The following is a 25,954-nucleotide window of genomic DNA, read 5'->3' on the forward strand; positions in this document are numbered from 1 at the left end:
CCAGTTTTTTAAGGAATCTCCACACTGTTCTCCATAGTGGCTGTACTAGTTTGCATTCCCACCAACAGCGTAAGAGGGTTCCCTTTTCTCCACATGCTCTCCAGCATTTATTGCTTGTAGACTTTTGGATAGCAGCCATTCTGACTGGCGTGAAATGGTACCTCATTGTGGTTTTGATTTGCATTTCTCTGATCATGACTGACTTTGAGCATCTTTTCATGTGTTTGTTAGCCATCTGTATGTCTTCTTTGGAGAAATGTCTATTTAGGTCTTTGGCCCATTTTTTGTTTGGGTCGTTTATTTTTCTGGAATTGAGGTGTAGGAGTTGCTTGTATATTTTTGAGATTAGTTGTTTGTCAGTTGCTTCATTTGCTATTATTTTCTCCCATTCTGAAGGCTGCCTTTTCACCTTGCTTATAGTTTCTTTTGTTGTGCAGAAGCTTTTAATTTTAATTAGATTCCATTTGTTTATTTTTGCTTTTATTGCCAATATTCTGGGAGGTGGGTCATAGAGGATCCTCCTGTGATGTATGTTGGAGAGTGTTTTGCCTATGATCTCCTCTAAGATTTTTATAGTTTCTGGTCTTATGTTTAGATCTTTAATCCATTTAGAGTTTATTTTTGTGTATGGTGTTAGAAAGTGTTCTAGTTCATTCTTTTACAAGTGGTTGACCAGTTTTCCCAGCACCACTTGTTAAAGAGATTGTCTTTTCTCCACTGTATATTCTTGCCTCCTTTGTCAAAGATAACGTGTCCATAGGTGCGCAGATTTATCTATGGGCTTTCTATGTTGTTCCATTGATCTACATTTCTGTCTTTGTGCCAGTACCATACTGTCTTGATGACTGTGGTTTTGTAGTAGAACCTGAAGTCAGGCAGGTTGATTCCTCCAGTTCCATTCTTCTTTTTCAAGATTGCTTTGGCTATTCGAGGTTTTTTGTATTTCCATAGAAATTGTAAAATTATTTGTTCTAGCTCTGTGAAAAATATCGTTGGTAGCTTGATAGGGATTGCATTGAATCTATAGATTGCTTTGGGTAGTATACTCATTTTCACTATATTGATTCTTTACCAGCTGAGCTAACTAGGAGATAACATTTTTTTTAATTTTATTTTTTAACTTTACAATACTGTATTGGTTTTGCCATATATCAACACGAATCTGCCAGGGGTATATATGTGTTCCCCATCCTGAACCCACGAGTTAACATTTTAAAAGGTCGGTAATTAGAGCGGTTTCTTCTGCTTCCAGTAGGTGGAGCTGTGGCATACACTTGTGTGTCTCCACCTGCATGGCCTCTGCGGGTGTTGCAGGTGACTGGGTTACTGCTGCTGGTGTTACTGGGACGTGGGTCACTTCTACACGTCCAGGGCCTCCTGTGTGTCCAGGGTGTGGGGTCCACAGGCACAATCCTAGGGGGTGAGGAGGCATGTGGTTGGAGTCCCTGATACCCAGTTTCCATGGCCCAGGCGTTTCAGTGGCCAGGAGGCTGGAGTCCTATACAGGCTGCCTGACCAGTGCTGCCAGGCTCCCTGGGGATGCGGGCTGAGCCCGCAGCCAGTCCAGGGTCACAGGCACCACCTTCACTGTCTCAGGCTCCGCTTTCTTTACGTGTCCTGCCCACCTGCCTTCAGATGCACAGATCCAAGGAACTGTCCAGAGACCTGATGTGCTGAGCAGAGGCATCTTTTTTGAGTTATGGATGTTTTACTGATTATATATCGAAGGGGAAAGAAACAGAGATCATCTCATTCCACTCTGATGCTGGACATCGTTAAGATGACATTTTCACATAACAATTCTTAGTAAAAAGAAATATAACTGGAAAAAGACACTTTAAAAGCTATGTGTTCATTTATTTTGTAATAGGTAAAGACTAACAGTATTAATTTATAATTATATAATAGACACTTTCTTTGACATTTTATAACAGATAAATTTCTGAAAGCCTGGGTTTATTTCAACTGCACCACAGTAGTATTTTCAAAAGTATATAATCTGTGTACTATCTGTTCTTTTTTACGGCTGAGTACAGGAATTTTTAGATAAAGAGGAAGTGGTGGTGATACAGCTGCGATGGGCTGGGCATGCTCCAGGAAAGGTGGGGATAGGGGAGGCACACTGCAAAGGGCCAGGACGTGTCACTGAGCTGGCCTTGCCTAGCCTGTCCACTCACTCTCCCCACACCTTCAGTAGCGCAGAGGAGACATGAAATGTCCGCTGCAGTCCACTGGGTTGGGGTGCTGCCCTTATAATACACGATGAATGAGAAGAGCAGCTGGAGCCCATCCCCTGGGCACTGGCACACATACTGGTTTCACTGGCTGGAACCACACCCTCTGTTGTGCCTTGTGTGTAAGGGCAGGAGAGGAGGGTTGGTTCAGGAAAGTCACCTCATCTCAGGCAGAAACACAACTTCAGCCTATTTAATGCAGCTCCGCTCCAGCTGTAAAGGCTAGAGGGGGAGGGACAAGGGAAGGGCCCCAGAGGTCCACACAGACGCGTGGTCACATGGCTGCCACCTCATTTCTGTGAGTCACAGGTAAACACAGAGGCTTTAACAACTAAAAAACACGGAGAATTGTGTTCTGCATTGCGCACAAAATACATAAACTACAACTGGGTCCAAGTCTTCAGTTCACCTTGGGATCAATGAACTGGGACGAGAAAGTTCACACACCCAGTCAATCCACTGGGCATTCAAAGGTCAAGGCGACCTGGGGAAAGGGAAAACTTCCTCCAGCAGCTCCAACAGCTTCTGAGGCAAAAGCTTCTGAACTTGCATTAACAAGGAGACAAACACACTGAGCCTGCCTATGACAAAATGCCACTCACTAAATTTAAAATACTGTTTGGGAAAAACCACACAAAAATCTGATGAACTATTTCTGGGATAGTAATGATTAACTTCTATTCAGGTAGTTATCAGTTCTGAATCTTTGAATACATATTTCTGAAATTATATTTAAGAAAGCAACATTACTTTTTACACTGATCTTTCCAAAAAGTACAGTATTTGAAATAGTGACATTCACCATTTTCATCTCTTTCATTGATAAAACCACACCAAGAGCAAAACATAGTACAACTCTCAGATCATTCTTTAATTAACTAGTAATTATTATATTATACATAAACTATTGTGCTAAGCATGGGATATGAAAATCCTACTAGTAAGAAATTTATGGGGAAACAGTGGAAACAGTGGCTGACTTTATTTTTGGGGGCTCCAAAATCACTGCAGATGGTGACTGTAGCCATGAAATTAAAAGATGCTTGTTCCTTGGAAGGAAAGTCATGACCAACATATTAAAATATGTTATTTTAATTATTAAAATAATTAAAAAGCAGAGACATTACTTTGGCAACAAAGGTCCGTCTAGTCAAAGCTATGTTTTTTTCAGTAGCCATGTATGGATGTGAGAGTTGAATTATAAAGAAAGCTGAGCTCTGAAGAATTGATGCTTTTGAACTGTGGTGTTGGAGAAGACTGTTGAGAGTCCCTTGGACTCCAAGGAGATCCAACCAGTCCATCCTAAAGGAGATCAGTCTTGAGTGTTTATTGGAAGGACTGATGTTGAAGCTGAAACTCCAATACTTTGGTCACCTGATGCGAAGAGCTGACTCATTGGAAAAGACCGTGATGCTGGGAAAGTTTAAGGCAGGAGGAGAAGGGGATAACAGAGGATAAGATGGTTGGATGGCATCACCAACTCAATGGACATGAGTTTGGGTAGACTGTGGGAGTTGGTGAAGGACAGGGAGACCTGGAGTGCTGTGGTCCCTGGGGTCGCAAAGAGTTGGACATGACATAGCGACTGAACTGAACTGAAGGTATTTACAGTTAAATTGAAAGATAAGACATATGTACACATGATAATATAAATCAAAAAGAGGCATGTGCCCAAGGAAAGAAAGACAGAAAGGATGTCATAAGGGATGTTATTGGAACAACCATCAAAACAATGGGATCTGAGGATTAGATGATAGCAATATATCACTGTCAATTTCATAATATTGCTGGTTGTATTATGATTAAGTGTCTGCTACATTGTAGGAAATACACACTAAAGTATTCAGGTACAATCAGGCATAATGTTGACAATTTATTTGCAACTGATACAGAAAAAAGAATAGTCCTTCATAGTGTACCTGCAACTTCAGTGTATCTCCGAAACTGTTTTAAGAAATAAAATACAAATGTTAAAATGAAGATTGTAAATAAAGTGGTGTCTTTCTAAATATGACAATTTTTTAAAAAAGTATTTCCAAAATGAATTCATGTTGCCTATAAATACACAGATATTTATTGTCCTTCATTCAGCAAAATCTTCAGACCCTTGAGGAAAGGTCCAGTTTTAAGATCCATGGTGTACGACTTTTGCTATCTTTGATGCTACCAGTCTTAGACGTAGTCACTGTCGTTTGACAATCTTAGTTATTTTAAGTTCTATGCTCATGCTTATTTTTATTTAAAAGAAAAGCATAATAGTACTGAATAGTCCAGAAAATTCTCTTTATGTCCATTTGACAGTGACAAAAATTGATGTTTTTATGAATTATTAGACACCCTATTTAGAAATGGGGAAATGGAAGCTGAAGGAGCATCAATAAATCACTGGGGTCAACCATGAGCTTCTGGTGCTGAAACCTGGGCCACATTCTCCCTTTTCACCCCTAGTTCCTGCCACCACACCGTGTGTCTTACCTCCTCCCACAGGGCCCTGTCCAGTGCTCTTCAAGACTCAGGAAATTCTGTGCTTCAGAGCATGGTGATCAGGGACCAGGGTCACACCCAGTAATGAGCTGACTACCTCTCTGGGTCAGTTTCCTCGTTTCTAATAATAGTGCTTCTTCCTTCTAAGCTGGATGTAAGCCACTTGGAGGATTAAATGAAGTAACACAGGTAAGATGCTTAGAGTGGTGTCTGGTGCATAATACGCATTAAATTACCACTATTCTAAAACTCAGATACCCTGATTTTTAAATGATCACAGCTCTCTTAGGAACTTAAAAAACTGAAATGAAGATTTTGAACAAGTGCATTTTTCACCACTAGGGAATATGGAGCTCAGTTTCTGTTGAGTTAGGGGGAGTTTCTTGCTTTGCTAAAAGTACATTCATCACCTAACTGGGAAGCCTTCATCCACGACTGCTGTCTGACACCCAGAAAACTAGACATGACCTCAGCCCATATCCCTACAAAACCGAAGACCATCACATGCCAACAGGTCTCGGAAGTCTGACCTTAATGACCAGAATTCTAAACATATGTAACAAATTTACGTTTTTCATTTACCCTTTTCAAAGTTTCAGCCATTCTGTTCCTCACCACTTTTTGTGCAGATCAGGTTACAGTAAGCTATCCACACCCTCCCAGAAAGAGCCACTCATTATCATGCACATGCAGTCTCATTATCAACAAAGTAAAGGGCATGAATCGATGTTCAACATGGATCCTTACTCATGGTGAGTATCTATCAGTGTGAAGAGGCAAAAAGGATTTGAAAACCATATAACAGAAAATCCAAGAGGTCATAAAACCAAGCCTACCAGCACAGTTCACTCATGATTTTATATATATATTCAAAAAAGATGTCCTTTTCATCATAGGGGAATGGAATGCAAAAGTAGGAAGTCAAAAGAACCTGGAGTAACACGCAACTTTGGCCTTGGAGTATGAAATAAAGCACGGCAAAGGCTGAAAGAGTTTTGCCAAGAGAATGCACTGGTTATAGCAAACACCCTCTTCCAACAATATAAGAGACAACACTACACATGGACATCACAAGATGGTCAATACCGAAATCAGACTGATTATATTCTTTGCAGCTAAAGATAAAGAAGCTCTAAACAGTCAGCAAAAGCAAGAACTGGAGCTGATTGTGGCTCAAATCATGAACTGCTTATTGCAAAATTCACTTAAATTGAAGAAAGTAGGGAAAACCACTAGACCATTCAGGAATGACCTAAATCAAATCCCTTATAATTATACAGTGGAAGTGACAAATAGATTCAAGGGATTAGATCTGACAGACTGCCTGAAGAACTCTGGACAGAGGTCCATGACATCGTACAGGAGGCAGGGATCAAGACCATCCCCAAGAAAAAGAAATGCAAAAAGGCAAAATGGTTGTCTGAGGAGGCCTTACAAATAGCTGAGGAAAGAAGGGAAGCTAAAGGCAAAGGACAAAAGGAAAGATATACCCATCTGAATGCAGAGTTCCAAAGACTAGCAAGGAGAGATAAGAAAGCCTTCGTCAGCGATCAATGCAAAGAAATAGAGGAAAACAATGGAATGGGGAAGACTAGAGATCTCTTCAAGAAAATTAAAGATACCAAGGGAACATTTCATGCAAAGATGAGCACAATAAAGGACAGAAATGGTATGGACCTAACAGAAGCAGAAGATATTAAGAAGAGGTGGCAAGAATACACAGATGAACTACACAAAAAAGATCTCAATGACCCAGATAACCATCATGGTGTGATCACTCACCTAGAGCCAGACATCCTGGAATACGAAGTCAAGTGGGCCTTAGGAAGAATCACTATGAACAAAGCTAGTGGAGGTGATGGCATTCCAGTTGAGCTATTTCAAATCCTTAAAGATGATGCTTTGAAAGTGCTGCACTCAATATGCCAGCAAATATGGAGAACTCAGCAGTGGCCATAGGCCTGAAAAAGGTCAGTTTTCATTCCAATCCCAAAGAAAGGCAATGCCAAAGAATGCTCAAACTACCACACAATTGCACTTGTCTCACACGCTAACAAAGTAATACTCAAAATTCTTCAAGCGAGCTTCAACAGTACGTGAACTGAGAACTTCCAAATGCTCAAGCCATAGCCTTGACTAGATGGACCTTTGTTGGCAAAGTAATGTCTCTGCTTTTGAATATGCTATCTAGGTTGGTCATAACTTTCCTTCCAAGGAGCAAACGTCTTTTAATTTCATGGCTGCAGTCACCACCTGCAGTGATTTTGGAGCCCAGAAAAATAAAGTCTGACACTGTTTCCACTGTTTCCCCATCTATTTCCCATGAACTGGTGGGACCGGATGCCATGATCTTCGTTTTCTGAATGTTGAGCTTTAAGCCAACTTTTTCACTCTCCTCTTTCACTTTCATCAAGAGGCTTTTGAGTTCCTCTTCACTTTCTGCCATAAGGGTGGTGTCATCTGCATATCTGAGGTTATTGATATTTCTTTTGGCAATCTTGATTCCAGCTTGGGCTTCATCCAGCCCAGCGTGTCTCATGATGTAGTCTGCATATAAGTTAAATAAGCAGGATGACAATACACAGCCTTGACGTACTCCTTTTCCTATTTGGAACCAGTCTGTTGTCCCATGTCCCATTCTAACTGTTGCTTCCTGACCTGCATATAGGTTTTGCAAGAGGCAGGTCAGGTGGTCTGGTATTCCCATCTGTTTCAGAATTTTTCAGTTTATTGTGATCCACACAGTCAAAGGCTTTAGCATAGTCAATAAAGCAAAAATCAATGTTTTTTCTGGAACTCTCTTGCTTTTTCCATGATCCAGCAGATGTTGGCAATTTGATCTCTGGTTCCTCTGCCTTTTCTAAAACCAGCTTAAACATCTGGAAGTTCATGGTTCATGTATTGCTGAAGCCACAAGGCATCTCTTATTCATAACGGGTGCTTTAAGTTCCTCTACTGAAGATAGTGATCGAAACAATCCAGAATATTCCCACCTAAACCAGTATCTACCACAAAATGATTGTTTTCCTGACACAGTGAAAGTCTGAACCATCAGATTTAATGACATCAACAATATAAAGAAAACCACAATTGTAACCAGTTCCAGTTGGTTCTGGTTCTCCTTTCATGGAGTATGGTGGTTAGAAATTCTGGGTAGCTATCTGGTTTGTCCACAGTCAGAAATTTCTATTTTGTGAAGTTACTTTAAAGGCTAAAATCTCCCAAAGAAAATACTCTAAATCACTGCAAAGTAAACTCTCCTTATAAATACAGTTGTCCCCAATGTTCTGTTTTTTTCTGTATATGTTTCTGCACAGCTTAAAACAAAACATTCATGTCTTCATATAATGTACAGACATATACACTATGTATCTGCAGAAAGACATGTACATAAGTGCATGGAATATGTGCACAAGCTACAGTTACACATACACCAATGAAATCTGACATGGTTACAACCTGCTGAAGACATTGTTCTCCCTGGTGTTTCCTTGTTTCTTCCACCCGGTTCTTGGTCGACAGAGGGTTGGCAGGAAGGATGAGGGAAATGAAAGCTCTGTATACCGCTAAACAGTTCCATTTTTTCCAAGTTTTCCATCATGTAGTGACCACCAAGCAACAAAACACTCATGCCTTCCTCTCCAGTTCATTAATGAGTCACACACCTGTGCCCACAATGGGCACCAGGTGCCAGCACTGCGTTCGCCACAGCTGTGTATTTCACCCATGGACTGGGTGATGCTTCATGAGAAATACCTGCCCATGAAGGTCCTGGCCTCACAGGGACATCACGTGGACATGTGCTTTAAAAGTACCGAATCTAAGGACAGACACCCAGGTGGAACACACTGTCCTCAAGGGAGCGGTTGAGGAAGAGGGTCAGCAAAGCCCAGGACAAACCAAATCAGGCCCCACTTAATCACAGAGGCTTAAATACCAGGCAGACCACAGGCAAGAACAGAAACCAAGGAAGAAAACATGGCCACACTGAGACTTTCCTAGATTCAATCAAGCACATTGAAGAGAATCGCTTTCTTACTACATGAATCAATGTTATTTAATGCCAAGCCCCAGCAAAAGTCATTTCACACAGCACCCGCCACCCTCTCCGTCCCCCAAGACTGCACTTCCCCAGGGCACGTGCCCTGGTCCGTTCTCCTCATGCCGGTTTCCGGCCACCTTTCTAAGAGAAAGTGGTACCAGGAGAAAGATACCATGTCCTGACGCTCAGTGAAGAAAACTGTGGCAGACAGAGAAACAGAGACAGAATGAAACCACATCCCACCTCACCACAACACAGCATGTGTGACTTGGGCAGGTGGTGTAGACTCTCTCTGCCAAGTTTCCTCATCTGTAAAATAGGGCAATAATAGCAGCTACTGAGGGTTTTCATATCAAGAGTAAATGCATTAGCACATCACACAATGTTCCTCTCAAATTACCCTCTGCCTAAGCATTGATTATATTTCAAAAGAAGGAATCTGAAAGACAGCACATACAACATGCTTTGAATCACAATTCTTAAAACTGTGAGACCATGCATTCATTCAAAATATTTCTAGAAAGTATACATTTTAACAAATCCAGACTTATGTAAATTCAGTGCCCCCGTATCAAACTTCCTCAGACGACATGGAGGCAATGAGGCCAGAGGTGGACATTGACAAGAACTGTGCGTGTGTCACATTCTCACACAGAAAACCTCCTGTTACTCACATTCTCATAGAGAGCTTGAAGGGTCTCCAGGTCAACCACAGAATTGTCCAAGTTCACCACAGCTGTGTGAAAAAGACAAAACAGAAAGTATAAATTGCCATAAACCAGCTGTGAAAAGTGTCTGACCACCTGAAACAACAGTGACCGTCCACAGAGCAGACTTCACGACCTGCAGGCAGCAGGTGATGCTCTGCCTTCACTGCAGCTGCTCCCCTCATCGACAAAGACTGAGCTGAGCTGGGAATTTCAATACGGCAGGTGTCAAGTGTCACAGCTTTCACACTCTCCACAAACACAAAATCCCAAGAATAGGCCCCCAGGGCCAGAGAGAAACCCACCGTCTGTCTCTTTCATGACTCACCTGAATAAATTTGAAAAATCTGCTTAATACCAGAAAAATAGGCAACTCACTCATGTTACTGCCACATGCTGGTTTTATGCCAATAAATGCACATATCTGCCAATTTATCTAAAGACATTTGGCAAAGGTTATATCTAATCACTAAATTGATAGACAATATGGAAACAGGTGCATTTCCTGTTACAACCCTATAAATTGTAAAAATCAAAGGATAATTCTTTGACTATAGTTTTGAAATTGGCAAAGGCGTCCGTTCAGCAAGGCAGTAGGTGTGGACGATGGAGAAAGTTCATTTCTTTGGATGAGATCTTCAAGAAACATGCATTGTGTATAGCGCACCCTCAACTGGAACTGTGTGGGGAAGGGGAGAGATGAGACTTAGAACTTGTATTATATTACATGATAGTTGATCTAGTTGTAGGGAAAATTCATGGTACCCAAGGAGGGTTAAACCTCTTCTCCACCTGATTGTTCCACCTGAAGCTTTCTTCACACTGATGCCTGTCTTCTGTTTCACAGTTTGCATGGATTGCCAGTGATCAAGGATGTTAAGAGCTCTGACAATAAAAAGTTCTTTAAAAAAAAATCTTACAAGCCGTGAGAAGGGTAAGTGCATCTTGATCCATTAACTCAATTAGAGGAGGCTTGCAGCTTCAGAAGTGATGAAAGCACTGGATACTTAGAGTAATAAAGGCGGAGGGGACTGGGAGAAGCAGGGACCATAGTCTCCTCCACCAGAGTCAAGCCGTGAGCTTGGTCCTGCTGGGTCAGGAGGATGCGACTCCAGCAGGGCTTTCCCTCCCCCATACAGCTGGCTATGAGTAGTTGAAGCTCAGAAACAACAAGGGATGGATTAGAACAGAGGCAGTGCCATCTTATATTTGGAAAGCTTGTATCTTTTTTAGAAGCAACATTTTATGCATTAAAGTCACATTAGAGGGACTTCCCTGTTGGTTCAGTGATAAAGAATCTACATGCCAACACAGAGGACATGGCTTTGATCCTTGATCCAGGAACTAAAGTCCCATATGCCACGGGGCAACTAAGCTGCAACTACTGAGTCCACGCACCACCACTAGAGTCTGTGAGCTGCAATAAGAGATCCTGCATGATAAAGTGAAGGTTCTGTGCATAGCACCTGAGACCTGAGGCAGTCAAATTAATTAGTTAAAAGCAATCACATAAGAGAAATCCTAATGTCCTCCATGATTATCGGTTACTTTATTCCTCTGGACAATGAGCCATCAAAATAACCCTTACATACAAATATATATATCAACAGAGAAAACAGAAAACCTTCATAACTGAACAAATGACCAAGCATGACTCAACACACACATAAACCAGCCCACCACACTTTATACATATTAATGACATGTTGAGTAAACCACAGTTATTCTAAGTGTATCATGATAAATATGTGTGTTCTTTAGATTTTTGTACATATAAATATTTTGGAAAAAGTTTTTGTGAGACCCAAGTTTTTAGTCAAAACCATCTGTAATACAATGAAAGGAACATGCCAAATTTCAGTGTGTAAACTTTGATTTTCTCTGTCATGGGCTATAAGTTCACAACTCTTTTTTTTAATCCATTAATAGTTTACTGTATGAGATGAGGAAATAAGTTTGTGTTATGACATTGTTTGACATTTTTGTTGCGACTTAATAGTCAATAGTCCTAAATAGTTCATGTACCTTGAGAATACTCAATAGTCCTAAATAGTTCATGTACCTTGAGAATACATATTATATACGTATATATAAGATATAATTTTTTCTGTTTATATATTCTAAATCCTTATTTGTATTTTCCCTCTTGATCTGTTTTGACCAAAGTGGTTTAAAGTTACTCTTATTAATGTGCCTGTCTCTCCTTGTAAGTATTACATAGTTTCTTTCTTATGTAGTTGCATCTCTATTTAGAGGGACATGAATTCAAATCTATTATAATTTCATTGTGAATTATAGCTGTTAGTATTAAGAATATGTTTTCATTGTTTTGTTGTTGTTCACATAATGTTCCTGGCCTGAATTTTAAGTTGTCACATATCAAGATCATAACTCTTGCTTTTTTGATTCACATGTGTTGGGCCTAATTTCACTTCTCTTCATACTTCAGCCTTTCTGAAATACTTTGTTATACCTAGGTTTTATTTAGAAGCAGAAGATATTAAGAAGAGGTGGCAAGAATACACAGAAGAACTATACAAAAAAGATCTTCATGACCCAGATAATCATGATGGTGTGATCACTCACCTAGAGCCAGACATCCTGGAATGTGAAGTCAAGTGGGCCTTAAGAAGCACCGCTATGAATAAAGCTAGTACCAGGTGATAGATTCCATTTGAGCTATTTCAAATCCTAAAAGATGATGCTGTGAAAGTGCTGCACTCAATATGCCAGCAAATTTGGAAAACTCAGCAGTGGCCACAGGACTGGAAAAGGTCAGTTTTCATTCTGATCCCAAAGAAAGGCAATACCAAAGAATGCTCAAACTACCACACAATTACACTCATCTCACATGCTAGCAAAGGAATGCTCAAAATTCTCCAAGTCAGGCTTCAACAGTACATGAACCATGAACTTCCAGATGTTAAGCTGGATTTAGAAAAGACAGAGGAACAGGAGATCAAATTGCAAACATCTGTTGGATCACTGAAAAAGCAAGAGAGTTCCATAAAAGCATCTACTTCTGCTTTATTGACTATGCCAAAGCCTTTGAATGTGTGGATAACAACAAACTGGAAAATTCTTCAAGAGATGGGAATACCTGACCACCTGACCTGAAATTTGAGAAATCTGTATGCAGATCAGGAAGCAACAGTTAGAACTGGACATGGAACAACAGACTGGTTCCAAATAGGAAAAGGAGTACGTCAAGGCTGTATATTGTCATCCTGCTTATTTAACTTATACGCACAGTACATCACAAGAAACGCTGGGCTAGATGAAACACAAGCTGGAATGAAGATTGCTGGGAGAAATATCAGTAACCTCAGGTATGCAAATGACACCACCCTTATGGCAGAAAGTGAAGAAGAACTAAAGAGCCTCTTGATGAAAGTGAAAGAGAAGAGCAAAAAAGTTGGCTTAAAACTCAACATTCAGAAAACTAAGATCATGGCATCTGGTCCCATCACTTCATGGCAAATAGATGGGTAAACAGTGGAAACATTGACAGACTTTATTTTCCTGGGCTCCAAAATCACTGCAGATGGTGACTGCAGCCAGGAAATTAAAAGATGCTTGTGCTTTGGAAGAAAAGCTATGACCAACCTAGACTGCATATTAAAAAGCAGAGGCATCACTTTGCCAACAAAGGTCCATCCGGTCAAAGCTATGGTTTTTCCAGTAGTCATGTATAGACGTGAGAGTTGGACAATACAGAAAGCTGAGCACTGAAGAATTGATGTTTTTGAACTGTGGTGTTGGAGAAGACTCTTGGGAGTCCCTTGGATTGCAAGGAGATCCAATCAGTCCATCCTAAAGGAAATCATTCCTGAATATTCATTGGAAGGACTGATGATGAAGCTGAAACTCCAATACTTTGGCCACCTGATGCAAAGAATTGACTCATTTGAAAAGACCCTGATGCTGGGAAAGATTGAAGGCAGGAGGAGAAGGGGATGATAGAGGATGAAATAGTTGGATGGCATCACTGACTCAATGGACATGAGTTTGAGTAAGCTCCGGGCGTTGGTGATGGACAGGGAGGCCTGGTGTGCTGCAGTCCATGGTGTCACAGAGTTGGACATGACTGAGCAACTGAACTGAACTGAACTGAAGTTTTACTTATTTTTGATGCATTTTAAATTTCCCCTACCTTAACCTGTGTGCCAATATATTGGGTTGGCCAAAAAGTCCATTTGATTTTTTTTCTGTAAGATGGCTCTAGTAGCACTTAGTTGTCCTTTAACTTCATTTGAAATCATTGTCTTAGATTGTACTGTATATTGTCATATCAGTGTGCATTTAAAAAAAAACATCAGGGGGTAGTCCTAAGATGGTGGAGGAATAGGACGGGGAAACCACTTTCTCCCCCACAAATTCATCAAAAGAACATTTAAATGCTGAGTAAATTCCACAAAACAATTTCTGAGTGCCAGCAGAGGACATCAGGCACCCAGAAAAGCAGCCCATTGTCTTCTAAAGGAGGTAGGAGAAAATATAAAAGACAAAAAAAGAGACAAAATAGGTAGGGACAGAGCTCCGTCCTGGGAAGGGAGTCTTAAAAAGAGAGGTTTCCAAACACCAGGAAACACTCTCACTGCCAAGTCTGTGGTGAGCCTTGGAACCACAGAGGGCAACATAACTGGGAGGAAAAATAAATAAATAATTAAACCCCACAGATTACGAGCCTAACGATAACTCCCCCAGTGGAGAAGCAGCACAGATGCCTGCACCCGCCACTAGCAAGCAGGGGCTGGGCATGGAGGCGTGGGTTGCATTGCTTAGAGTAAGAACCAGGCCTGAATGCCCTGAGGGCAATCTGAGGGAACTAACTTGGGCTAGCAAACCAGACTGTGGGATAGCTACCACGTGAAAAGCCCTAACTTAAGACACCGCCAGACCCGCTCACAGAACAAAGGACTGCACAGAGCTAGTCGGCTGCACCTCCTCCAGTGACAGGCAGCCAGAGCCGGAAGGGGGCAATTGCAGCCCCAGAGAGACATTATCTACCAAACTGCAAGCAGGCTTCTTTGCTAACTAAGACTTCTTGGGGTTCTGGACACTCAACATCTGCCTGAGAAGGTGTGGCGGTTGTACACCCAGAAAACTGCGCATCAGGGACGGGGGAGGCGATAAGTCGCAGTGACTGTGCTCGTCAAACACCTCATCACCTGAGCTGCTCGGACCTGGAAAGGGCACAAAGTGCAGGTCCAACTGAGTCTGCGCCTCTGAGGACTTCCTGAGTGCCTGAACCTGAGCGGCTTAGAATTGGGAGGTGCATGCAGGCCAGGGCTGGCCTCGGACAGTTCCCGGCAGAGCAACATAGAGGCTGAGCAGTGTGGGCAGGAAGGACACATGCGCCCTGAACGAGGGCAGGCCCAGTGTGGCTGAGACACTGTGAACACACACCAGTGTTATTTGTTTGCAGCTCACCTCCCTCCCCACAGCGCAACTGAACAAGTGAGCTTAAAAAAGTGTTCACCACTGCCCCTCTTGTGTCAGGGCAGAAATCAGACACGGAAGAGACCAGCAAACAGAAGAAGATAAAACAGAGGGAACCTCCTTGGAAGTGACAGGTGCAATAGATTAAAACCCTGTAGTTAGTACAGACTACATAGGAAAGGGCCTATAGATCTTGAGAAATGTAAGCTGGACCAAGGAACTATCCGAAAATGAACTGACCCCACACTGCCCACAACAACACCAGAGAAAGTTCTAGATATATTTTTACTATTTTTACTATCATTCTTCTTTATGTAATTAAAAAAAAAATTTAAGTCCTCTATTACTCCTTTACTTTTCATTTTTATAACCTACTATTACTTTGCAAAAAAAAGACCCTATTTTTTAAAGGTAACTTCATATATATATATATATATATATATATATTCTTTTTATAATTTTTGTGACTTTTTTTTCTTCTTTTCAATATTGTATTTTTAAAAATCCAACCTCTACTGTAGATTTTTAATCTTTGCTTTTTGGTATTTGTTATCAATTTTGTACCTTTAAGAACCGAATCTTCAGTACCCATTTTTACTTGGGAGTGACATTATTGGCTTGACTCCTCTCTCCCCCTTTGGACTCTCCTTTTTCTCCACCAGGTCACTTCTATCTCCCCCCTCCCCTTTCTCTTCTCTACTCAACTCTGGGAATCTCTTTGTGTGTTCCAGATGGTGGAGAACACTTAGGGAACTGATTACTGTCTGGATCTGTCTCTCTCCTTTTGATTCCCCCCTTTATCCTCCTGGCCACCTCTGTCCCCTTCCTTTCTCTTCTCTTCTCTGTATAACTCTGTGAACATCTCTGAGCGATTCAGACTGGGGAGCGCACATAAGGAAGTGATTACTGGCTAGCTTGCTGTCTCCTCTTTTGATTCCACCTCATCTCATCCTGGTTACCTCTAACCCCCTCCTCTCTCTTCTCTTCTCCATGTAACTCTGGGAACCTCTCTGGGTGTCCCTCACTGTGGAGGAACTTTTCATCTTTAACCTAGATGTTTTATCAATGGTGCTGTATAGATGGAGAAATCTTGAGACTACTGTAAAAATAAGACTGAAAACCAGAAGCAGGAGGCTGAAGTCCAAATCCTGAGAACACCAGAGAACTCCTGACTCCAGGGGACATTAATCAACAGGAGCTCATCAAACGCCTCCATACCTACATTGAAACCAAGCAGCACCCAAGGGCCAACAAGTTCCAGAGCAAGACATACCATGCAAATTCTCCAGCAACACAGGAACACAGCCCTCAGCTTCAATATATAGGATGCCCAAAGTTACTCCAAACCCACTGACATCTCATAACTCATTACTGGACACTTCATTGCACTCCACAGAGAAGAAATCCAGCTCCATCCACTAGAACACCGACACAAGCTTCCCTAGCCAGGAAACCTTGACAAGACACCTGTACAACCCCACCTACAGCGAGGAAACTCCAAAATAAAGAGAACTCCACAAACTGCCAGAATACAGAAAGACCACCCCAAACTCAGCAATATAAACAAGATGAAGAGACAGAGGAATACTCAGCAGATAAAGGAACAGGATAAATGCCCACCAAACCAAAAAAAGAGGAAGAGATAGGGAATCTACCTGATAAAGAATTCCAAATAATGATAGTGAAATGATCCAAAATCTTGAAATCAAAATGGAATCACAGATAAATAGCCTGGAGATAAGGATTGAGAAGACGCAAGAAAAGTTTAACAAGGACCTAGAAGAAATAAAAAAGAGTCAATATATAATAAATAATGCAATAAATGAGATAAAAAACACTCTGGAGGCAACAAATAGTAGAATAAAGGAGGCAGAAGATAGGATTAGTGAAGCAGAAGATAGAATGGCAGAAATAAATGAATCAGAAAGGAAAAAAGGAAAAGGAATTAAAAGAAATGAGGACAATCTCAGAGACCTCCAGGACAATATTAAACGCCCCAACATTCGAATCATAGGAGCCCCAGAAGAAGAAGACAAAAAGAAAGACCATGAGAAAACACTTGAGATAATAGTTGAAAACTTGCCTAAAATGGGGAAGGAAATAGTTACCCAAGTCTAAGAAACCCAGAGAGTCCCAAACAGGATAAACCTAAGGTGAAACACCCCAAGACACATATTAATCAAATTAACAAAGATCAAACACAAAGAACAAATATTAAAAGCAGCAAGGGAAAAACAACAAATAACACACAAGGGGATACCCATTGGATAACAGCTAACCTTTCAACAGAAACTCTTCAAGCCAGGAGGGAATGGCAGGACATACTTAAAGTGATGAAAGAAAATAACCTACAGCCCAGATTATTGTACCCAGCAAGGATCTCATTCAAATATGAAGGAGAAACCAAAAGCTTTACAGATAAGCAAAACCTGAGAGAATTCAGCACCACCAAACCGGCTCTGCAACAAATGCTAAAGGATCTTCTCTAGACAGGAAACACAGAAAAGGGTGTATAAACTCAAACCCAAAACAGAAGTAAATGGCAATGGGATCATACTTATCAATAATTACCTTAAACGTAAATGGGTTGAATACCCCAACCAAAAGACAAAGACTGGCTGAATGGATACAAAAACAAGACCCCTACATATGTTGTCTACAAGAAACCCACCTCAAAACAGGGGACACATACAGACTGAAAGTGAAGGGCTGGAAAAAGATTTTCCATGCAAAGAGAGACCAGAAGAAAGCAGGAGTAGCAATACTTATATCAGATAAAATAGACTTTAAAACAAGGGCTGTGAAAAGAGACAAAGAAGGACACTACATAATGATCAAAGGATCAATCCAAGAAGAAGATATAACAATTATAAATATATATGCACCCAACATAGGAGCACCGCAATATATAAGACAAATGCTAACAAGTATGAAAGGGGAAATTAACAGTAACAGGATAACAGTGGGAGACTTTAATCCCCACTCACACCTATGGATAGATCAACTAAATAGAAAATTAATAAGGAAACACAAACTTTAAATGATACAATAGACCAGTTAGAGCTAATTGATTTCTATAGCACATTTCACCCCAAAACAATGAATTTCACCTTTTTCTCAAGCGCACATGGAACCTTCTCCAGGATAGATCACATCCTGGGCCATAAATCTAGCCTTGGTAAATTCAAAAAAATTGAAATCATTCCAAGTATCTTTTCTGACCACAATGCAGTAAGATTAGATCTCAATTACAGGAGAAAAACTATTAAAAATTCCAACATATGGAGGCTGAACAACATGCTGCTGAATAACAAACCAATCACAAAAGAATCAAAAAATAAACCAAAATTTCCATAGAAATGAATGAAAATGAAGACACAACAACCCAACACTTGTGGGACACTGTAAAAGCAGTGCTAAGGGGAAAGTTCATAGCAATACAGGCATACCTCAGGAAACAAGAAGTCAAATAAATAACCTAACTTTACACCTAAAGCAACTAGAAAAGGAAGAAATGAAGAACCTCAGGGTTAGTAGAAGGAAAGAAATCTTTAAAATTAGGGCAGAAATAAATGCAAAAGAAACAAGAGAGACCATATCAAAAATCAACAAAGCCAAAAGCTGGTTCTTTGAAAGGATAAATAAAATTGACAAACCATTAGCCAGACTCATCAAGAAACAAAGGGAGAAAAATCAAATCAATAAAATCAGAAATGAAAATGGAGAGATCACAACAGACAACACAGGAATACAAGGGATCATAAGAGACTACTATCAGCAAACATATGCCAATAAAATGGACAACGTGGAAGAAATGGAAAAATCCTTAGAAAAGCACAACTTTCCAAAACTGGACCAGGAAGAAATAGAAAATCTTAACAGACCCATCACAAGCATGGAAATTGCAACTGTAATCGGAAAGCTTCCAGCAAACAAAAGCCCAGGTCCAGACGGCTTCACAGCTGAATTCTACCAAAAATTTAGAGAAGAGCTAACACCTGTCTTACTCAAACTCTTCCAGAAAATTGCAGAGGAAGGTAAACTTCCAAACTCATTCTATGAGGCCACCATCACCCTAATACCAAAACCTGACAAAGATGCCACAAAAAAAGAAAACTACAGGCCAATAGCACTGATGAACATAGATGCAAAAATCCTTAACAAAATTCTAGCAATCAGAATCCAACAACACATTAAAAAGGCCATATATCATGACCAAGTGGGCTTTATATCAGGGATGCAAGGATTCCTCAATATCTGCAAATCAATCAATGTAATACACCACATCAAAATTTTGAAAAATAAAAGCCATATGATTATCTCAATATATGCAGAGAAAGCCTTCGACAAAACTCAACATCCATTTATGATAAAAACTCTTCAGAAAGCAGGAATGCAAGGAACATACCTCAACATAATAAAAGCTATATATGACAAACCCATAGCAAACATTATCCTCAATGGTGAAAAATTAAAGCATTTCCCCTAAAGTCAGGAACAAGAGAAGGGTGCCCACTTTCACCACTACTATTCAACATAGTTATGGAAGTTTTGGCCACAGCAATAAGAGCAGGAAAAGAAATAAAAGGAATCCAAATTGGAAAAGAAGTAAAACTCTCACTGTTTGCAGATGACATGATCCTCTACATCAGTTCAGTTCAGTTCAGTTGCTCAGTCGTGTCCGACTCTTTGCAACCCCATGAATCGCAGCACACCAGGCCTCCCTGTTCATCCCCAACTGCCAGAGTTCACTCAGACTCATGTCCATCGAATCAGTGATGCCATCCAGCCATCTTATCCTCTGTCGTCCCCTTCTACTCTTGCCCCCAATCCCTCCCAGCATCAGAGTCTTTTCCAATGAGTCAACTCTTCGCATGAGGTGGCCAAAGTACTGGAGTTTCAGCTTCAGCATCATTCCTTCCAAAGAAATCCCAGGGCTGATCTCCTTCAGAATGGACTGGTTGGATGTCCTTTCAGTCCAAGGGACTCTCAAGAGTCTTCTCCAACACCACAGTTCAAAAGCATCAATTCTTCGGTGCTCAGCCTTCTTCACAGTCCAACTCTCACATCCATACATGACCACAGGAAAAACCATAGTCTTGACTAGACAGACCTTTGTTGGCAAAGTAATGTCTCTGCTTTTGAATATACTATCTAGGTTGGTCATAACTTTCCTTCCAAGGAGTAAGCGTCTTTTAATTGCACGGCTACAGTCACCATCTGCAGTGATTTTCGAGCCCAGAAAAATAAAGTCTGACACTGTTTCCACTGTTTCCCCATCTATTTCCCATGAAGTGATGGGACCAGATGCCATAATCTTCATATTCTGAATGTTGAGCTTTAAGCCAACTTTTTCGCTCTCCACTTTCACTTTCATCAAGAGGCTTTTGAGTTCCTCTTCACTTTCTGCCATAAGGGTGGTGTCATCTGCATATCTGAGGTTATTGATATTTTTCCCAGCAATCTTGATTCCAGCTTGTGTTTCTTCCAGTCCAGCGTTTCTCATGATGTACTCTGCATATAAGTTAAATAAGCAGGGTGACAATATACAGCCTTGATGCACTCCTTTCCCTATTAGGAACCAGTCTGTTGTTCCATGTCCAGTTCTAACTGTTGCTTCCTGACCTGCATACAGGTTTCTCAAGAGGCAGGTCAGGTGGTCTGGTATTCCCATCTCTTTCAGAATTTTCCACAGTTTATTGTGATCCACACAGTCAAAGGCTTTGGCATAGTCAATAAAGCAGAAGTAGATGTTTTTCTGGAACTCTCTTGCTTTTTCCATGATCCAGCAGATGTTGGCAATTTGATCTCTGGTTCCTCTGCCTTTTCTAAAACCAGCTTGAACATCAGGAAGTTCACGGTTCACATATTGCTGAAGCCTGGCTTGGAGAATTTTGAGCATTACTTTACTAGCGTGTGAGATGAGTGCAATTGTGCGGTAGTTTGAGCATTCTTTGGCATTGCCTTTCTTTGGGATTGGAATGAAAACTGACCTTTTCCAGTCCTGTGGCCACTGCTGAGTTTTCCAAATTTGCTGGCATAATGAGTGCAGCACTTTCACAGCATCATCTTTCAGGATTTGAAACAGCTCAACTGGAATTCCATCACCTCCACTAGCTTTGTTCGTAGTGATGCTAAGGCCCACTTGACTTCACATTCCAGGATGTCTGGCTCTAGGTCAGTGATCACACCATCATGATTATCTGGGTCATGAAGATCTTTTTTGTACAGTTCTTCTGTGTATTCTTGCCATCTCTTCTTAATATCTTCTGCTTCTGTTACCCTAAAGACTCCACCTGAAAATTACTAGAGCTAATCAATGAATATAGTAAAGTTTCAGGATATAAAATCAACACACAGAAATCCCTTGCATTCCTATACACTAATAATGAGAAAATAGAGAAATTTAGGAAACAATTCCATTCACCATTGCAACAAAAAGAATGAAATACTTAGGAATATATCTACCTAAAGAAACTAAAGATCTATATATAGAAAACTATAAAACACTGGTGAAAGAAATCAAAGAGGACACTAATAAATGGAAAAATATACCATGTTCATGGATCAGGAGAATCAATACAGTGAAAATGAGTATACTACCCAAAGCAATCTATAGATTTAATGCAATCCCTATCAAACTACCAACAGTATTTTTCACAGAGCCAGAACAAATAATTTCACAATTTGTATGGAAATACAAAAACCCTCAAATATCCAAAGCAATCTTGAAAAAGAAGAATGGATCTAGAGGAATCAACCTGCCTGGCTTCAGGCTCTACTACAAAGCCACAGTCTTCAAGACAGTATGGTACTGGCACAAAGACAGAAATATAGATCAATGGAACAAAACAGAAAGCCCAGAGATAAATCCACGCTCATATGGACACCTTATCTTCGACAAAGGAGGCAAGAATATACAATGGAGAAAGGACAATCTCTTTAACAAGTGGTGCTGGGAAAACTGGTCAACCACTTGTAAAAGAATGAACTAGAACACTTTCTAACACCATACACAAAAATAAACTCTAAATGGATTAAAGATCTAAACGTAAGACCAGAAACTATAAAACTCTTAGAGGAGAACATAGGCAAAACACTCTCCGACATAAATCACAGCAGGATCCTCTATGACCCACCTCCCAGAATATTGGCAATAAAAGCAAAAATAAACAAATGGGACCTAATTAAAATTAAAAGCTTCTGAACAACAAAGGAAACTGTAAGCAAGGTGAAAAGACAGCCTTCAGAATGGGAGAAAATAATAGCTGTTGAAGCAACTGACAAACAACTAATCTGAAAAATATACAAGCAACTCCTGCAGCTCAATTCCAGAAAAATAAACAACCCAATCAAAAAATGGGCCAAAGAACTAAACAGACATTTCTCCAAAGAAGACATACAGATGGCTAACAAACACATGAAAAGATGCTCAACATCACTCATTATCAGAGAAATGCAACTCAAAACCACTATGAGGTACCATTTCACACCAGTCAGAATGGCTGCGATCCAAAAGTCTACAAGCAATAAATGCTGGAGAGGGTGTGGAGAAAAGGGAACCCTTTTACACTGTGGGAATGCAAACTAGTACAGCCACTATGGAGAACAGTGTGGAGACTCCTTAAAAAACTGGAAATAGAACTGCCATATGACCCAGCAATCCCACTGCTGGGCATACACTGAGGAAACCAGAATTGAAAGAGACACGTGTACCCCAATGTTCATCGCAGCACTGTTTATAATAGTCAGGACATGGAATCAACCTAGATGTCCATCAGCAGATGAATGGATAAGAAAGCTGTGGTACATATACACAATAGAGTATTACTCAGCCATTAAAAAGAATACATTTGAATCAGTTCTAATGGGGTGGATGAAACTGGAGCCTATTATACAGAGTGAAGTAAGCCAGAAAGGAAAACACCAATACAGTATACTAACGCATATATATGGAATTTAGAAAGATGGTAACGACAACCCTGTATGTGAGACAGCAAAAAAAGACACATATGTATAGAACAGTCTTTGGGCTCTGTGGGAGAGGGAGAGGGTGGGATGATTTTGGAGAATTGCATTGAAACATGTATAACATCATATAAGAAACAAATCGCCAGTCCTGGTTCGATGCAGGATACAGGATGCTTGGGGCTGGTGCACTGGGATGACCCAGAGGGATGGTATGGGGAGGGATGTGGGAGGGGGATTCAGGATGGGGAACATGTATATACCCGTGGCGGATTCATGTTGATGTATGGCAAAACCAATATAGTATTGTAAAGTAATTAGCCTCCAATTAAATAAATTTATATTTAAAATAAACAAATAAATAAAATGGATAACCAAAAAAAAAAAACACAAACATCAAAACTGGTGAGTTTTTGTGCAGTCATTTTAACAATAAAAATGGAAGAAGAAAAGCAACATTTTTGACATATTATACTGCATTACTTTAAGAAAGGTTAAGAATGCAACTCTAACACTGTTTCATAAGAAAACTATTATTCAGTGGCAGGCACAGGGGTAAAAGAACTGCTCCACTAGTAGCTACCAGAATACTCAGGGATAGAGTCACCACGAAACATCCTATGACGTTCTGTCAGTTGAGAAAGAGCATTTCCTCATTTTTAAGTGTTCTCATGCTTTACACTCAATGCTAGAAACTAGTTCATTTTTAAGTGTTCTCATGCTTTACACTCAATGCTAGAAACTAGTTCACCTTTCATGAAAATAGTATGTCAAAGCAAGAAACAGAATCATCTGCCCATGTACTTAGATTTTGCTCACACCCATCACCAAGGTTAACCCTACCACTAAAGCCTAACCCCTCCCCACCGCTGTCCTCCCTGCCTCCAGTACCCACTGGCAATGCGTGTGGGGTGTGGTGACACACAGCACAGAGATGGTGATGAGATATCACATGGCTACAGGACATCCCAGCCTTTCAAGAGCCAAACAAACTACTCTCCTCTCAGATAAAGAAGTGTCAGTCATTCAGTCATGTTCATTCTTTTCAACCCCATGAACTGTAGCCTGCCAGTCTCTTCTGTCCATGGGATTTTCCAGGCAAGAATACCGAAGCAGGTTGCAATTCCCTTCTCCAGGGGATCTTCCTTACCCAGTGATTGAATCCACGTCTCCTGCACCAGGGCTTCCCTGGTGGCTCCAAGGTTAAAGCATTTGCCTGCAATGCGGGAGACCTGGGTTCAATCCCTGGGTCAGGAAGATCCCCTGGAGAAGGAAATGGCAACCCATTCCGGTATTCTTGCCTGGAGAATCCCATGGACAGAGGAGCCTGGTGGGCTAAAGTCCATGGAGTCACAAAGAGTCGGACACAACTGAGCTACTTCACTTCACTCCTGCACTGCAGGTGGATTATCTACCATCTAAGCCAAAAACTACACAGCCAACTTTGAAGAGTGGCTGATACACATAATTCTCATATCTGTCTCCATTCCGGAAACAGAAATGGACACAACCCAGTACTAATTCAGTGTTTCCGTAATAGTGATGGAAAACCCAAGCTAAGGACAATCAAATTTGCCTCATTTACGTTCCCCTTGAACTTGAACTCCCATCTCTCCCCTCTCACTTCTCACTTGAGAATTCCATCACAAGGCTGTCTCCCAGGCAAGGTTTGTAGTGGAACCGCTCAGAACAAGGAAGGAGGAATAAAACCTTTACACTCTCCCTTCTCCATGAGTGGCCAGCTGGAGTTTCAAATACTCCCACATCTGGAAAACACAGCTCATTCCCTAAGGAATGAAGGAAGGGTATTGTGTGTGGGGGTGCCAATGAGCATGCATGTGTGAATATTTGTCTGAATATCTACGTGGGCTTGTGTGTGTGCTTGCATGTGAGTGCACATGCACATATTTATAGGAAATCACTCATTTTACAGCCATTTTTACTAATGAGGAAACTAAGAAACAGAGATGAGGAAGACATTTGTCCAGATTTACCCACCTAACCAGTGGCAGAGCTGAGCTTCAAATGTGCCTTAGACTGGATGGTTTAAACAACAGGAATTCAGTTTTTAAGGTTCTGGAGACTGGAACTGGGGTGGATTCTCTTGCTGGCTGGCAGAGTCCTGGTTTTCCCTCCTCTTATTAGGATGCTAATCCCATGGGCCTCATCTCAACCTGATTAATCTCAAAGGCCCCACTTCTGGATAGTATCACATTGAAAAGTTAGGACTTCAGTGTAGGAACGGGGAGAAAGGGAGTGAACATTCCATCCATAACAGAAAACAGGGGGCCTGCCTGGTCCCAGAATCCATGTCCCCAACATTGCTAGACTACACCAGAAAGTGGAGGGAAACCCAGGGAAGCAGAGATGCTAAGAAGAAATGTGCTTAGATGGTTAGTCATCCCCAAGGACCACACCAGGGAGATACTCTGTGTTTCCCTACATACTCTCTGAGCAACTGGTTCCTAAAAGCGGGGCATAGGAAGTTCCATCTAGAGGTACCACCAGACTCATAAATAATCACAATATGCTTCAGTTCATTGATAGCCATAGCCTAGATTGCTTTTTATATAAAATTTTTTTCTTTATCTTTGCTTGGTTCCATCAAGAATGAACAACTCCATTAATTAGTTTTTTAAAAAATATTTTTCTTCACTTAACTCACAGATGTGAAAAAGAAACCCACAATTTCTTTTCTCTAAGAAACAGAGTCAATAAGCAAACAGGGTCTTATAAAATGACCCTTAAAGCAAGAGACAAAATTTACTAAATTGATATTCTCCGAAGTTTTAAAATTCCATATTGGTGGCCAAAAGTATTATGTTCTCCTGCCAGTTCTGTTTTTGCATTTTATTAGATAACAGAGGTCCTCACTGTGAGACAAGCTAACATACTATAGACAACACTGAACAAGGAGTCAGATGGATGGGTGTCCTTATTAAGGGGAAGCCTCAGATACGCTTGATCTATAAGCTGCAATTCTCTCCCTGCAAAATAGAAATTAACTGGACCATTTTACACAACCATCAGTAACAATGGGGTGGGAGTGTACAATTCAAAGCAATACTGAATTCCAT

The 25,954-nt window shown here is 40.7% G+C and overlaps 1 protein-coding gene across 1 annotated transcript in view; it reads right to left on the minus strand.

The window, feature by feature from the left end:
* FMN2 (formin 2) overlaps positions 1-25,954 on the minus strand; it is a 357,570-nt gene that overhangs the window by 131,884 nt on the left and 199,732 nt on the right. The window contains exon 8 of the mRNA XM_070782159.1: positions 9,435-9,496. Coding sequence (XP_070638260.1) covers positions 9,435-9,496 — 62 coding nt within the window. The remainder of the gene's footprint in view (positions 1-9,434; positions 9,497-25,954) is intronic.

Source organism: Bos indicus, chromosome 28 (assembly GCF_029378745.1).
Source record: "Bos indicus isolate NIAB-ARS_2022 breed Sahiwal x Tharparkar chromosome 28, NIAB-ARS_B.indTharparkar_mat_pri_1.0, whole genome shotgun sequence".
In the NCBI taxonomy this organism is placed as follows: domain Eukaryota; kingdom Metazoa; phylum Chordata; class Mammalia; order Artiodactyla; family Bovidae; genus Bos; species Bos indicus.